The 16,702-nt window shown below is 47.7% G+C and overlaps 2 protein-coding genes across 3 annotated transcripts; one reads left to right on the top strand and one right to left on the bottom strand.

Annotated features, from left to right (window-relative positions):
* Positions 1-264: 264 nt before the first annotated feature.
* On the bottom strand, positions 265-4,848 carry LOC139050680 (sulfotransferase 1C2-like). Of its 2 annotated transcripts, none has more exons than XM_070527283.1 (2): positions 4,767-4,848; positions 265-1,442 (listed from the first exon to the last, which is right to left on the bottom strand). In XM_070527283.1, the coding sequence occupies exon 2, from the start codon at positions 1,422-1,424 to the stop codon at positions 462-464; it is 963 nt and encodes a 320-aa protein (XP_070383384.1). In that variant the 5' UTR covers positions 1,425-1,442; positions 4,767-4,848; the 3' UTR covers positions 265-461. The 2 variants fall into 2 exon arrangements, with proteins under 2 accessions (XP_070383384.1, XP_070383385.1); XM_070527284.1 differs by having other exon boundaries at positions 4,747-4,837.
* Positions 4,849-7,232: 2,384 nt separating this feature from the next.
* LOC139050426 (sulfotransferase ssu-1-like) lies at positions 7,233-15,564 on the top strand. The gene is made up of 2 exons (XM_070526787.1): positions 7,233-7,360; positions 14,206-15,564. The coding sequence occupies exon 2, from the start codon at positions 14,224-14,226 to the stop codon at positions 14,947-14,949; it is 726 nt and encodes a 241-aa protein (XP_070382888.1). The 5' UTR covers positions 7,233-7,360; positions 14,206-14,223; the 3' UTR covers positions 14,950-15,564.
* The last annotated feature ends 1,138 nt before the right edge of the window (positions 15,565-16,702 follow it).

Genomic DNA, 16,702 nt, shown 5'->3' with positions numbered 1-16,702 from the left:
TTCTACTAGGTATATATTTTTTAAATTTTCTATTGTTTTCAGCAGAATCACAAGTTATTGGTTTATTAACGTGATGTCTCGTTTAAATTTTATACTAAAGTTTAGTTGCAACACGGACATTCAGTGCGGCTTTCTTTCTTTAAAAAAGAAGAGAAACGATTATGCTACAACTTGTTTAGTGGATGCTCATGGTACATGCTGGGACTAGTATTTCTTGGAAGAAAACATCACTATTACGTTTATACAAAGAGACAGTTTTATTAAAGGCTTCTTGCGGATTTTCATCTGACATAACATTTCTCGTATACAGCCATCGCGTTGTGCACCTGCACGTCAGCAGTAGACGCCATTAAATGGAGCCACGCTATATCTATATGGTATATACTGGCTACTCACGCATTTCTTTTCACCATGCTTCAGTAGATTCGATAGTGCACGTGAGAGGACATGCACTCAAAAGCCTACTCATTGGAAGCCAAGGATAGGAAAATCGCTTCTTCTCGAATGTCTTTCCACAAGTGCATGAAAGACGCCTTCTCTCCTTCTGCCTGTATCTTCTTTTCGAAACGTGCTAGCTGGCTCGGCGTGAAGTAATCCCTCCAGCTTCCAACCCGAGCTTCTCTGACCAAACTGTACTTGCGGTTGTCTCCCTCATAGCCCAGCTTGCTGGTCACATTCTTGCGTATAAACACGGGCTGCCATTCGGGCGTGGGGTTTGCCAACATATCAATTACTATGGCTTTTCTCATATGTTCTGGCTGGGACCATTTCAAGATCTTTTGAAGCATCTCTTGGTCCTCTTCCAGGGCGCGGCCGTAGCTGTCGCCGAGGAAGTGAGCCAGCCTCAGTATCACACTTCGGGTGTCCCTCTTGAGCTCTTCGTACGTGACGAAGAACACGTTAGGTTCGTCCTTCAGTGCGTACCCCGAAGCCACGTGATCGAAGTAGCTTCCGTAGCCCAGGTCCTCCTCAAGGAATGGCTCAAAGAACTCTTGAAACGTGCCGTCCTGGAATCTGTAGATGCTCATGTCTGTCGCCATTCGGAAGAGCGAGACGCAAACATCCCACGGGTTCCGGGCCACATAGACGTACTTGGCTTCCCCGTTCATGGTCACCTTACTGAGTCGCAGGTGCGTGATGAACAGCCTCGTGGGGAGAATGGACTTCCAGTCGGCGATGTCCGTGTACTCGACGGAGCGCGTGTGGCTGGTGAACTCGTGGTACGTGGTGATGGGCTCACCTTGCTTCAGTATGAGCTGTATGATGTACTGGACCCAATGCGTCCCGCTCTTCACGTAAGTACTTTGTATGAGGTCACCCTTGTTTGCGCGAAACAAAAGACCTTTGCGAAAGGTCTCGGGATCCAGAAGTGGACACCTGGGCACGCCGTCGATGACTTGGCGATATGGCCTGCGACCTGACATGGCTGCGATTGAATCTCCCTGAAAAAGACGGGCTTTCATTAGGAAACGTAAAGGGCCCCTTATTAGGCCCCATTGAAAGCTTTATATGCACACTGGAAGTTCTAAAATGCCCTCCAAAGATTGTTCTACAGAAATAATTTTCCAAATCGGTTTATTATTGGAGAACAGAGAAAATGAATGACCTGCTGCCATACCGCTAGGAGGCGAGTGCGACTGTCAAAAGAGGCAACTCTCTTCCGCTGCATCGGGCAGCGTCTCCTAGCGACGGTCCTTCCCCGCTTTCTCCAAAAACGGAGCCGAAGGTCGGCATCAGGTTCACGTGACTAGCCTTCGCTTCCTTTTACAGCGAAGCTCTTAGGCTCTATAGTTGGTCGGGATTTTTCGTGTGCTCTTTCTGTGCTCACCGAAAAACGGTACCGCCGCCTAGCAGCCACGCCCACTCAGGCAGACCTCAAGCGGCAGCTGGGATAAGGCTTTGTCTTTGAGTTCCGCGTTGCATAAGTACGTTTCCTCGTATACCCGAATTACAATCCCAATTAAGCTATCCTGTCTGCAGGTTGAGTGTAAGGCGTACTTTACGAATTGTCATGCGTAATTTACTTTGAAAAATTCAATTGCTGGAATAAGGCACTTGCCCTCGGCGGAGGACCTAGAAGAATGAGGATGCGCTGCGCTTTCGCACACGTGCGCGTGATACGTCTCTTGTGGGGGTGGTGCTTGTCAAAGGTCGGCAAAAGCTTCGCCGCACATCCACGTTCTCGGGATGGAATGGAGGTGCATTTCCTTTTTTTTCTTTTATTCTGCGCTGCGCGTCTCCTGTGGCGTTGTGCGTTCTTCATTGGACTAATTAACCAAAATAACGTGTCACGGCGAGTGGTTTTCTTAGGACTCCGTTTGACGACACGGTGTTTGAGTGATTCCTGGACGCGCTATCAGGAAGCGACCATTCCTAGATAGGGAAGAGGCGCTGCGTTCGGGTTGAAATTTCGGCAGCTTCCGGGATGGAGGGTGGGAGGGCGCACTGCTGTAATACCTTGCCAACCCTATAGTCAGTGCGTGAAGTATGCACCGCGCTTGTCTGTTTACATCGGCCAAACTTGGTGCAGGCCTCTTTAAGCATCATATTTTTTTTTCGATTTTCACGCTGGAAACACTGGTACTAGTTGGCAGTATTGGTTATGAAGTGAGGACCGCTCTCAATATGCGGGATTCGTGTTGTGCCATTGGTTTGATTCCTTACTTAATTGTTTTAGCTGGTCTTTATGATTACAATTATAAAACGTTAAAAGGCCGCATTTCTGAACGATAATTTTTTGCATTAGTCAATGCTGGTAACCCTGAGGACGCTGTATCAAATCATAGCTGTGGCGGCCAGATTTAGATGCGATGAAATCGAAAACGCCCGTGCACCGTGCATCGGGGGCACGTTAAAGAGCCAGACGAGGTCAAAATTAATCCGGAGTCATCACTTGAGTGTGCCTCGTAATCATATCGTAATTTGGCACGTGAACCCCAAGAATCAGAATCATTTTTTGTGTTATTTGCTGAAAAATATATTTGTTCCTTAAAACGCTAGCTTGAATGCCAACCCAGGTACATGCCTTCTTGCATCCACTCGCCACAAAACGTTGGGAAAGAAGATCTGAATGTCGTATACATTCGCTACGCCCTACTGCATTTTTTGAAGCTAATCTTAAACGTGATAGGGTCGCTGATCTATACGAGCGGTCTTGTGACCTTGTTAGACATGAATTATATTGCACGGCTAGTACCAGGGAGTCAAAATAAATGTGTCCTTCTCAAATTGTAATTATTCTATGTAAATTCTTTCTTTTTCAGATATTGTCTTTTGTGCTATCACGCTGTGTACTCAACTTATTGCCTTAAAAGGAAACGGTGAAAATAGTTCCTTAGAAACAAATGCTTTTTATCATGGGAAACTAGGAAGGTAAACATCATGTAGTAGTCAGCACCTGTCGAGCAGTGTCAGTTGTAACGCTGCTTCACTTCGAATTTTGTTGCATAGGCGATCTAATATGTCATCGTGAGAGTGACCGAAAGAAGAAAGATGCAGTTGAAAACAGCAGACAATCAAATGAAATATAAAACCGCGATAGAAAAACATCGCTTTGGTAAAGTATTGCGTAATTAAACAAGAAGCAACAACTTGCCATACACGATATTTTGGTTGGCGGAAACACGGTTGCGCAGGGTTGCACGTCAGTGGGATAGACGCTGTCTTCGAATTACAATTTTTTTAACACTTTTGTTAATATGTAATGGGTGCAAGCTGTGGTTAATCGACCAATGTTAGCCAGTAAAATATGAATAAGCACTCCATTCAATGCACGCAAAACGCGGAACGCTCTCGCTAAGCAACACCTCAGCCAACTCTCATGAAGACTCCTGCGCTCACAAGACACGCTCACATATCGCAGTGTCTCTGCGCAAGAGATTGTTGTTTTGGGCTCGATCTTCTTACAAAGATAGTCAAACGATGACGGCGTAAGCGCGATGGGAATTGAGCACTGTGCCTTGTGAAATAGGTGCGCCGATGCCAGGGCCACTGGCGCACAAAATACGCCTCCCACAGTTTTGAATTGACGCAAAAAATGATGCACCTAGGACAGGATCGCTGCGGTTTTATTTTCCTCTCATGCACGAGTTTTTAAGACGTCGAGTGGCACGCCCTACTAAGCGGGCCTATTCTTCGGATCCATGAAAGTTTTGTCTAGCTTCGTTGCCTGAAAGAACGCAGCTCCTGCAATAAACTATGCGCAAAGTTGCTTTCAAGAGGGATACGATGAGGACAACGCTTTGGGTTAAGGTATAATAAATACATATAGAGGTTGCCGGGCTGACAATACTTTCAGCCTTTATTGATTAAGTAAATGTATCGAAAGCCTGCAGTGCATTCAACACTGACAGTGTGTAGTGGCCGTAGGAAAAAGCTCAGTCTAAATAAGCTTTTGGACCTTATTTTGTCCCACAGCGATTATCTAACTTGGGCGGCCTTTGCTTAACGCTGCGCGCCCGGTATACATGCAGGACACGATCGGCATGTACGCCATCAGCGCGACATATGTCGCTCTCGGCAGGAGAGAAGCGAGCGCAGAGTTTTCAAGAATGGAAATTCGCAAGCAAGAAAGATGATGATTATTGTTTGGAGACAAGATATGCCCCAAGAGGTATAAGCATCCTTAGAGCATACTAGAAACGCGCGAATAAATTTGGTTGTGCAGGCCACAACACGAAAAAAAAAGCGATAGTCTACAAGGATGCTTTAAAACAATCAAAGTAACAAAGATTGAGCGATAAATACTCGCAAAATTGGCTTGCCACCTTGATCTTGGGCGCACGGTGGTGTTTGCCAGACTAGAAGTTTCCCTTGCGAAGTACTGAGCTATACGTTCACCGTATGGCACTTAGCTGACTATGTTGGACAAAGATGCATATCTAATAGGAATGTTGCTGTGTCGCCAATGCAAGGTATTTTCTTTTGTTCTGCGCATACACTTATCGGCAAGCCTTTGTATGGTGACCCAAGTATGGTCAAGGCCGAGTCGTGAAGTGGATGTTCCTCAAAGCTGCTGTGCACGTGTTGACAGGCCAGCTGACACACGGCCATTGACACCTCTGTGTGTCAACCAACAAATATGCACATCTAATACAGTTGTTGCTTTATCGCCAATGCAAGATATCTTCTTTTGTTCTGCGCATACACGTATCGGCAAGCCTTTGTATGGTGACCCAAGTATGGCCAAGGGCGATTCGTGAAGTGTATGTTCCTCACAGCTGCGGTGCACCCCAGCTGACACGGCCGCTGACACGTGATTGACAGACGGCCGTGTCACTGGCCTTGCGCACAGCACTCCTTTATTCTCAATTCTGCACCCTCGCCGCATAGACACCTTCGCTCGTTGCCACAGAAACCCACCTTACGCCCTCTCCCCTGTAGAAGAACGCCATCTATAAGACCATTTTTTCGTAGGCGCCGCCATATTGTGAGCTCAGTGGCGCCGCCTATGAGCAGCGCCATACTGGCTTGGGTGAAAGCGGTCTTTTGCATGGCAGGTATACGCTCGGCGGTTGGTTCTGGCGTTTGTTTTCGCGGTCGTGCGCTCTGTTAAGCATGACGTGCGTTTTCTATCGTGGTAAAGGGTTCTGTGAGACGTGCTGAAGTGTTTTAAGGCGTTGTGGCCGCAATTTCTGCTGGCGTTGAGGTGGACGAAACACGCAGCGCGATGTGTGCGCGCATATTCGAGCCTACAATCAGCCTCGGAGATCAATTGTGTATTTCCGAATGTTATAGTCATTAATGTGACCTTATTGCAGTATTATCCTCTAATTATAAGCTGCGGTTTAGGAGCCATGAAACATACGCGACGATCGTAACAGCGTGGGTACGTTCTGCTAAGATAGGAGCTGTGATGTTATACTTTGACAAGCGTTCAAACTGTTCGCTGCAGATTACATTGCGTGACTACTTGGTTCGATGGATGAGGTTTTTGCCCCTGAATGAAATAGTTTTGGCAAGTAATAGCAGCATACCTTACAGGCTTGTCCAGCAAAGGGACTGTTTACGAATTGCGCGAGCGTCCTAAGCAGTGGTAGGTGCTGGATTACATATATATTTGTTCTATATACCGCATGGTCCAAGCATACGGCATCAGCGGTTACATATTTATAAACGTTGTGCGGCGTGACTATGCGAGGTCCTATTGCGGCGTTAGCCCATTTTCTCTTGCTCTTGAAAGATGATGATAACCGAATTTTTTTTTCGATTGTGTTCATTCAGTTCTCTACGACGCACTCACACGTATTACGGAAATTTGTCCTCAAAAATAGACATCGCATTTTTTTTTATGCGATCCCTCTCATGTATTATGGCTGTATGCAGGCCAAAAAGGCAATGCCGAAACGCACAGCTTACATATGTACCGTGCTTCTTCAACCGCAGTGATCGCTGTGCTGAGCAGCGCCATCGGCCTCATGCAGGAAGGCTAGCGTAGACATATGGTAATTTGAAGCATACTAGACTTGAAATGCGCGAGAACGATGCCAGCGCATCACAAATATTTGATAGCACCTGCAGCTTAGATGTTTCGTGGTTGCCTTAGGTTGGCCGTGCACGAGCATGCGCTCTTATGCTTCATGTTATACTCCCTACGCCAAGCGATCAGATAGTGAGCAGATTTACCATTTCATGCTGCTAATTCAGAGACACCGCTTTCCTTTGTTGAATTAAAACCGATATAAGCAAAATAATTCACAACACATATACACACCGCGACTGATAATGTGCGTACACCGCGGCTGATAAAACGCGTCACATTTTTGCGCCCCCAAGAGATATTTCCGCCTACTGTAGTTACCGATGCACCGAAAGGCTTCCCTGACGACCCTATGTGAACGGACATGGCGTAAATTGCACAAAGTAAGACCTAAAACTTCTCGAAATTGTTCCGCAGCACGCGACAGCATTACTTTCAAGCAGCGCCGCGCCGGATCGCCCAAGCCAGAGAGGAGGAAAGGCTCTCCGCGCGCCCTATCCTCATCGCCCGATGAAACGGTCTATACTGTAAATCATATTGACCGCAAAAAAGACGGGGACATAGGAAGAAAACACATACACAGCACAGGCGGTAACTTTCAACTGTTTTATTCATAGCAGCCAGTGGGCATATATAGGCAAAAGGAACATGCGCAGATCGCGGCAAACAAGAATGCACATCAGCTTCAGCGTGGCAACCAATTATGAAAAAAATCTATTTCTGCCTGAAACAACCTAATGGAGGTATCGCTAACACAATCTTCGCATTTCTTATTTATATGGTAAGCCTCCATCAGTTCACGTGCAGTCTGGTCATGGCTTCTGCCCAGAATCTTTATCTCCTCAAAAAGAGGTGCACAGCGACAGGCATTGCAGTGCGCAGGTAAGTGCGCCAACTCATCTTTCTTTAACTTTTGCTCATGCTCCCTGGCTCGATCATTTAGGCACCGTCCAGTCTGCCCTATGTAGGAGTTGCCACAGGCCAGGGGGATCTCATACACAACCCCTACATTGCATTTGGCATACGGCTTGGTGTGGTTCTTACCACAACCTAGCCTTCCTTTAGGATCACGGGAGGTGCGGAGGCAGAGCCGCGCCAGCTTAAAAGGGGCTGAAAAGACAAGGGGGACTCCAAACCTGCCTGCCACCTTCCTTAGGTTGTGAGCGACCCTGTGGATATACGGTACTACTTCAGGTCTTCCACCGAAATACCAACTGCGTTCTGGAAGGGAATGGTGCCGTTTTCTTCAATACACATCCTCACAGCATCAAACAAATCTCTATGAGGAACGGAGTAGAAAAGATCTTCCACATCAACCGAAAAGGCCGGACCTATGTCCTGGTTAGCCCTTAGAAACTCAACAACCTCGTCAGAGCTTTTTGCTACAAAGGGGTCAGATATAACAAGCGTCTTTAAACTCCTTAAAATGAAGCGGCTAACTTGAACCTGCCACGTTCCACGCTCGCTAACTATCGTCCTGAATGGGATGCCGGGTTTATGCGTCTTCGCAGTAAAGAAAACATTTCGTGTGACACCTGAAGCGCTACTGATGTCCCTAGCTAGTTTATCGAGATTAAGAGACTTGCACATTCTTATAACCCAACCAATGTGCATGAGGCCGATGGCGCTGCTCAGCACAGCGATCACTGCGGTTGAAGCAGCACGGTACATATGTAAGCTGTGCGCTTCGGCATTGCCTTTTTGGCCTGCATACAGCCATAATATATGAGAGGGATCGCATAAAAAAAAATGCGATGTCTATTTTTGAGGACAAATTTCCGTAATACGTGTGAGTGCGTCGTAGAGAACTGAATGAACACAATCGAAAAAAAAATTCGGTTATCATCATCTTTCAAGAGCAAGAGAAAATGGGCTAACGCCGCAATAGGACCTCGCATAGTCACGCCGCACAACGTTTATAAATATGTAACCGCTGATGCCGTATGCTTGGTCCATGCGGTATATAGAACAAATATATATGTAATCCAGCACCTACCACTGCTTAGGACGCTCGCGCAATTCGTAAACAGTCCCTTTGCTGGACAAGCCTGTAAGGTATGCTGCTATTACTTGCCAAAACTATTTCATTCAGGGGCAAAAACCTCATCCATCGAACCAAGTAGTCACGCAATGTAATGTGCAGCGAACAGTTTGAACGCTTGTCAAAGTATAACATCACAGCTCCTATCTTAGCAGAACGTACCCACGCTGTTACGATCGTCGCGTATGTTTCATGGCTCCTAAACCGCAGCTTAGAATTAGAGGATAATACTGCAATAAGGTCACATTAATGACTATAACATTCGGAAATACACAATTGATCTCCGAGGCTGATTGTAGGCTCGAATATGCGCGCACACATCGCGCTGCGTGTTTCGTCCACCTCAACGCCAGCAGAAATTTTGGCCATAACGCCTTAAAACACTTCAGCACGTCTCACAGAACCCTTTACCACGATAGAAAACGCACGTCATGCTTAACAGAGCGCACGACCGCGAAAACAAACGCCAGAACCAACCGCCGAGCGTATACCTGCCATGCAAAAGACCGCTTTCACCCAAGCCAGTATGGCGCTGCTCATAGGCGGCGCCACGGAGCTCACAATATGGCGGCGCCTACGAAAAAATGGTCTTATAGATGTCGTTCTTCTACAGGGGAGAGGGCGTAAGGTGGGTTTCTGTGGCAACGAGCGAAGGTGTCTATGCGGCGAGGGTGCAGAATTGAGAATAAAGGAGTGCTGTGCGCAAGGCCAGTGACACGGCCATCTGTCAATCACGTGTCAGCGGCCGTGTCAGCTGGCGTGCACAGCAGCTGTGAGGAACACACACTTCACGACTCGCCCTTGACCATACTTGGGTCACCATACAAAGGCTTGCCGATACGTGTATGCGCAGAACAAAAGAAGATATCTTGCATTGGCGATAAAGCAACAACTGTATTAGATGTGCATATTTGTTGGTTGACACACAGAGGTGTCAATGGCCGTGTGTCAGCTGGCCTGTCAACACGTGCACAGCAGCTTTGAGGAACATCCACTTCACGACTCGGCCTTGACCATACTTGGGTCACCATACAAAGGCTTGCCGATAAGTGTATGCGCAGAACAAAAGAAAATACCTTGCATTGGCGACACAGCAACATTCCTATTAGATATGCATCTTTGTCCAACATAGTCAGCTAAGTGCCATACGGTGAACGTATAGCTCAGTACTTCGCAAGGGAAACTTCTAGTCTGGCAAACACCACCGTGCGCCCAAGATCAAGGTGGCAAGCCAATTTCGCGAGTATTTATCGCTCAATCTTTGTTACTTTGATTGTTTTAAAGCATCCTTGTAGACTATCGCTTTTTTTTCGTGTTGTGGCCTGCACAACCAAATTTAATCGCGCGTTTCTAGTATGCTCTAAGGATGCTTATACCTCTTGGGGCATATCTTGTCTCCAAACAATAATCATCATCTTTCTTGCTTGCGAATTTCCATTCTTGAAAACTCTGCGCTCGCTTCTCTCCTGCCGAGAGCGACATATGTCGCGCTGATGGCGTACATGCCGATCGTGTCCTGCATGTATACCGGGCGCGCAGCGTTAAGCAAAGGCCGCCCAAGTTAGATAATCGCTGTGGGACAAAATAAGGTCCAAAAGCTTATTTAGACTGAGCTTTTTCCTACGGCCACTACACACTGTCAGTGTTGAATGCACTGCAGGCTTTCGATACACTTACTTAATCAATAAAGGCTGAAAGTATTGTCAGCCCGGCAACCTCTATATGTATTTATTATACCTTAACCCAAAGCGTTGTCCTCATCGTATCCCTCTTGATAGCAACTTTGCGCATAGTTGATTGCAGGAGCTGCGTTCTTTCAGGCAACGAAGCTAGACAAAACTTTCATGGATCCGAAGAATACGGCCGCTTAGTAGGGCGTGCCACTCGACGTCTTAAAAACTCGTGCATGAGAGGAAAATAAAACCGCAGTGATCCTGTCCTAGGTGCATCATTTTTTGCGTCAATTCAAAACTGTGGGAGGCGTATTTTGTGCGCCAGTGGCCCTGGCATCGGCGCACCTATTTCACAAGGCACAGTGCTCAATTCCCATCGCGCTTACGCCGTCATCGTTTGACTATCTTTGTAAGAAGATCGAGCCCAAAACAAGAATCTCTTGCGCAGACACACTGCGATATGTGAGCGTGTCTTGTGAGCGCAGAAGTCTTCATGAGAGTTGGCTGAGGTGTTGCTTAGCGAGAGCGTTCCGCGTCTTGCGTGCATTGAATGGAGTGCTTATTCATATTTTACTCGCTAACATTGGTCGATTAACCACAGCTTGCACCCATTACATATTAACAAAAGTGTTAAAAAAATTGTAATTCGAAGACAGCGTCTATCCCACTGACGTGCAACCCTGCGCAACCGTGTTTCCGCCAACCAAAATATCGTGTATGGCAAGTTGTTGCTTCTTGTTTAATTACGCAATACTTTACCAAAGCGATGTTTTTCTATCGCGGTTTTATATTTCATTTGATTGTCTGCTGTTTTCAACTGCATCTTTCTTCTTTCGGTCACTCTCACGATGACATATTAGATCGCCTATGCAACAAAATTCGAAGTGAAGCAGCGTTACAACTGACACTGCTCGACAGGTGCTGACTACTACATGATGTTTACCTTCGTAGTTTCCCATGATAAAAAGCATTTGTTTCTAAGGAACTATTTTCACCGTTTCCTTTTAAGGCAATAAGTTGAGTACACAGCGTGATAGCACAAAAGACAATATCTGAAAAAGAAAGAATTTACATAGAATAATTACAATTTGAGAAGGACACATTTATTTTGACTCCCTGGTACTAGCCGTGCAATATAATTCATGTCTAACAAGGTCACAAGACCGCTCGTGTAGATCAGCGACCCTATCACGTTTAAGATTAGCTTCAAAAAATGCAGTAGGGCGTAGCGAATGTATACGACATTCAGATCTTCTTTCCCAACGTTTTGTGGCGAGTGGATGCAAGAAGGCATGTACCTGGGTTGGCATTCAAGCTATCGTTTTAAGGAACAAATATATTTTTCAGCAAATAACACAAAAAATGATTCTGATTCTGGGGGTTCACGTGCCAAATCACGATATGATTACGAGGCACACTCAAGTGATGACTCCGGATTAATTTTGACCTCGTCTGGCTCTTTAACGTGCCCCCGATGCACGGTGCACGGGCGTTTTCGATTTCATCGCATCTAAATCTGGCCGCCACAGCTATGATTTGATACAGCGTCCTCAGGGTTACCAGCATTGACTAATGCAAAAAATTATCGTTCAGAAATGCCGCCTTTTAACGTTTTATAATTGTAATCATAAAGAACAGCTAAAACAATTAAGTAAGGAATCAAACCAATGGCACAACACGAATCCCGCATATTGAGAGCGGTCCTCACTTCATAACCAATACTGCCAACTAGTACCAGTGTGTGATGTGTGGTGCGCGACACGGTTCAATGATCGGGACGGTCAAGAGCAGACGACGCTGAGTGCACGCGCGCCGAGGTGGAAGAAGGAAAACAACGACGCCGAAGAGTATCCGGCACGAGAACGCGCGGCGCATGACAGCCAACAAAAAGAAGAAAAGCCTCACCAATCAAGAAAGACCACGGAGCGTCGGGCAGCCAATCCGAAAATGCCAAATCGGCCAGACCAAAAGAAAAAGCGTGGTGCGCTGGCAGAACGGGGCGACACGCAAGAGCACACGCAAGAGGACACGCAGGGAGACGCCGGGGAGACGCCAGGAGAGTCCCAGGAAGCGACGGCAGGAGGAGGTCAACCATCGGAGCGGGCGTTGAAGACGGGCCGTCGGGTTCCGGACCCGAGCCCACCAGGACTTCACCCGCCCGGGGCCTCCTGCCAACCTGTTCCTGTGCGTCGCCCGTCTACCTGAGCGTGCCGTCAGCTCCTCGAGGCCGGCGGTGAGCTTCTGCGCCAGTGGGCAGGACGAGAACAGTCGGGCTACGGGCCCGAGTTCTACGCCAGCTGCCCGGCCAGGACGCCACCCCCGTCTGCCGTGCCGCCTGCTGCCCGAGGCCGGCGTTCGAGCTTCCGCGCCGTGGACGAGAGGGGAGCAGTCGGGCTACGGGCCCGAGCTCTCTGCCCGGCGAGAACGCCGCCCTCGTCCACTCCTGCCACCCAGCCGCCAGCGTTACCTCGCCTAGCCAGAGCTAGCGCGCTCCCGGCGCCCAGTCGGTCAGCTAACGCCGCAACCTTTGGTGAGACCGGCGCCACTCCTTTCGCCAGCTTCTCGCCGCGTTGCCGCGTCGAGACTGTGACGCGTCCCCGCCCTCGTGGCAAACCCGGACTCGCGCCCTCGTTAACCTCATGCAAGGCCTATGTGTGTTCCTTACCGCAATGTCCGCTTGAGTGTTTATTTTATGCATGCTTTCTGCTTCCTTCCATTTAATTTATGCCTCTTTTTAGTGTGATTAAAAGTCTTTGTGTGTGCGTCCAAACCAACGGCTTTGTCCTCATTTGGGTTCTCGGAGGCTCCGCCTAGGAGAACCGACCTAACCATTGAGAACACGAACCTTTGGCCCCACATTTGGGGTCATCACACAGTGTTTCCAGCGTGAAAATCGAAAAAAAAATATGATGCTTAAAGAGGCCTGCACCAAGTTTGGCCGATGTAAACAGACAAGCGCGGTGCATACTTCACGCACTGACTATAGGGTTGGCAAGGTATTACAGCAGTGCGCCCTCCCACCCTCCATCCCGGAAGCTGCCGAAATTTCAACCCGAACGCAGCGCCTCTTCCCTATCTAGGAATGGTCGCTTCCTGATAGCGCGTCCAGGAATCACTCAAACACCGTGTCGTCAAACGGAGTCCTAAGAAAACCACTCGCCGTGACACGTTATTTTGGTTAATTAGTCCAATGAAGAACGCACAACGCCACAGGAGACGCGCAGCGCAGAATAAAAGAAAAAAAAAAGGAAATGCACCTCCATTCCATCCCGAGAACGTGGATGTGCGGCGAAGCTTTTGCCGACCTTTGACAAGCACCACCGCCACAAGAGACCTATCACGCGCACGTGTGCGAAAGCGCAGCGCGTCCTCATTCTTCTAGGTCCTCCGCCGAGGGCAAGTGCCTTATTCCAGCAATTGAATTTTTCAAAGTAAATTACGCATGACAATTCGTAAAGTACGCCTTACACTCAACCTGCAGACAGGATAGCTTAATTGGGATTGTAATTCGGGTATACGAGGAAACGTACTTATGCTACGCGGAACTCAAAGACAAAGCCTTATCCAGGCTGCCGCTTGAGGTCTGCCTGAGTGGGCGTGGCTGCTAGGCGGCGGTACCGTTTTTCGGTGAGCACAGAAAGAGCACACGAAAAATCCCGACCAACTATAGAGCCTAAGAGCTTCGCTGTAAAAGGAAGCGAAGGCTAGTCACGTGAACCTGATGCCGACCTTCGGCTCCGTTTTTGGAGAAAGCGGGGAAGGACCGTCGCTAGGAGACGCTGCCCGATGCAGCGGAAGAGAGTTGCCTCTTTTGACAGTCGCACTCGCCTCCTAGCGGTATGGCAACAGGTCATTCATTTTCTCTGTTCTCCAATAATAAACCGATTTGGAAAATTATTTCTGTAGAACAATCTTTGGAGGGCATTTTAGAACTTCCAGTGTGCATATAAAGCTTTCAATGGGGCCTAATAAGGGGCCCTTTACGTTTCCTAATGAAAGCCCGTCTTTTTCAGGGAGATTCAATCGCAGCCATGTCAGGTCGCAGGCCATATCGCCAAGTCATCGATGGCGTGCCCAGGTGTCCACTTCTGGATCCCGAGACCTTTCGCAAAGGTCTTTTGTTTCGCGCAAACAAGGGTGACCTCATACAAAGTACTTACGTGAAGAGCGGGACGCATTGGGTCCAGTACATCATACAGCTCATACTGAAGCAAGGTGAGCCCATCACCACGTACCACGAGTTCACCAGCCACACGCGCTCCGTCGAGTACACGGACATCGCCGACTGGAAGTCCATTCTCCCCATGAGGCTGTTCATCACGCACCTGCGACTCAGTAAGGTGACCATGAACGGGGAAGCCAAGTACGTCTATGTGGCCCGGAACCCGTGGGATGTTTGCGTCTCGCTCTTCCGAATGGCGACAGACATGAGCATCTACAGATTCCAGGACGGCACGTTTCAAGAGTTCTTTGAGCCATTCCTTGAGGAGGACCTGGGCTACGGAAGCTACTTCGATCACGTGGCTTCGGGGTACGCACTGAAGGACGAACCTAACGTGTTCTTCGTCACGTACGAAGAGCTCAAGAGGGACACCCGAAGTGTGATACTGAGGCTGGCTCACTTCCTCGGCGACAGCTACGGCCGCGCCCTGGAAGAGGACCAAGAGATGCTTCAAAAGATCTTGAAATGGTCCCAGCCAGAACATATGAGAAAAGCCATAGTAATTGATATGTTGGCAAACCCCACGCCCGAATGACAGCCCGTGTTTATACGCAAGAATGTGACCAGCAAGCTGGGCTATGAGGGAGACAACCGCAAGTACAGTTTGGTCAGAGAAGCTCGGGTTGGAAGCTGGAGGGATTACTGCACGCCGAGCCAGCTAGCACGTTTCGAAAAGAAGATACAGGCAGAAGGAGAGAAGGCGTCTTTCATGCACTTGTGGAAAGACATTCGAGAAGAAGCGATTTTCCTATCCTTGGCTTCCAATGAGTAGGCTTTTCACTGTATGTCCTCTCACGTGCACTATCGAATCTATTGAAGCAATGGTGAAAAGAAATGCGTGAGTAGCCAGTATATACCATATAGATATAGCGTGGCTCCATTTAATGGCGTCTACTGCCGACGTGCAGCTACACAACTAGATGCCTGTATACGAGAAATGTTATATGTCCGACGAAAATCCCCAAGCAGCCTTTAATAAAACTGTCTCTTTGTATAAATGTAAAAGTGATGTTCTCTTCCAAGAAATACTAGTCCCAGCGTGTACCACGATGCATCCACTAAACAAGTTGTAGCATAATGGTTGCTCTTCCTTTCTTTAAAGAAAGAAAGCCGCACAGTATTTTCGTGTTGCAACTAAACTTAAGTATAAAATTTAAACGATACATCACTTTAATAAAAGAATAATTTGTGATTCTGTTGAAAACAATGGAAATAAAAAATATACCTAGTAGACGTTTTTTGAAGTTTATTTGAACAGAATATAAAAAACAGTTGCCGATGATCGAGCAGCTTGACATAAAGACAAATGAGTGCTTGTTAAAGTGTCGATACCCCTGGGCACAAAATGGAGGGGTGCACCTCTTCTGCGCTTTCCTCACGCTCATTCTAAGTGGAGAAGCCGTCATTTAATAAATGTGATGAGCAAACTCAATTAATCGTGCAGAAAGCGACTTCTTATACCTTGTAGTATGTTGCTGCTAACTTGCTTTTATGCATTCCATTACGCTTTAGAAAGAATGACTGTCTAAGTTCAGCCTTCTGAAACTACCAAATCTGACAAATAACAGACATCGCAGAAAAATGACAGTGCATTATTCTATTCCCACACTGCACGGTATTGCTTGTCGAGAGACAGAGAGTTGTTAACTTTAGATACACGCTGGGGATGTACAGTGTCGTTTTTGTCATTCTTCCGCGTACGGGGAACAAACGCAAAATATATGATCAAGTGTTTCGGGTAGCTGACAGTATTCACAATCTGGGCTAGTATGACGGCAACCTGTCAGATGTCTATAACTCTGGGTGAATGCGACATCAAGGCGGATCCGGTGCGCCATGCTTGTATGGCTTCTTTTGAGCCTGTGAGGCATACGGGAATTTCATTTGCGGGTCCCATTTGTGCACTCGCTCGTGTCGTCGGTCTGGCCCGGTGCAGTGCTCCAACGTACGCTTACGCACCACGCAACGAAGTAGGGCGTTTGCATCTGATCGTGATAACGGAATGCGTATACCTCAGAAGCATTATTTAAAGGGACCCTGAAGTATCCCTCGGGAATGGTGAAATAACATAGTCCGCGTGTAGGATACACTGCTGTGAACAAACTAGACGCATTTCTGGTTAACATCCCTGCCTTCTCCCTCTATTTCCTCCTCCTGCTCCTCCTCCTCAGCCAAGTTTTGCTGTCGTACGAGGAGCGTGGAGCTTGGAAGAGGATCCCGAAGTCACCTTTCTCTCAGACGCTCTCTTTTAAACAGAAGGCCCTGTCCTCGCTCTCTACTGTGCACTT

The sequence above is a fragment of the Dermacentor albipictus genome, chromosome 10 (assembly GCF_038994185.2).
Source record: "Dermacentor albipictus isolate Rhodes 1998 colony chromosome 10, USDA_Dalb.pri_finalv2, whole genome shotgun sequence".
NCBI lineage: Eukaryota > Metazoa > Arthropoda > Arachnida > Ixodida > Ixodidae > Dermacentor > Dermacentor albipictus.
This window is presented reverse-complemented; position numbering and strand designations above follow the sequence as displayed.

Coding starts and splice junctions, on each gene's coding strand:
- LOC139050426 (XM_070526787.1), top strand. CDS start 14,224: ATGTCAGGTCGCAGGCCATATCGCCAAGTCATCGATGGCGTGCCCAGG.
- LOC139050680 (XM_070527283.1), bottom strand. CDS start 1,424: ATGTCAGGTCGCAGGCCATATCGCCAAGTCATCGACGGCGTGCCCAGG.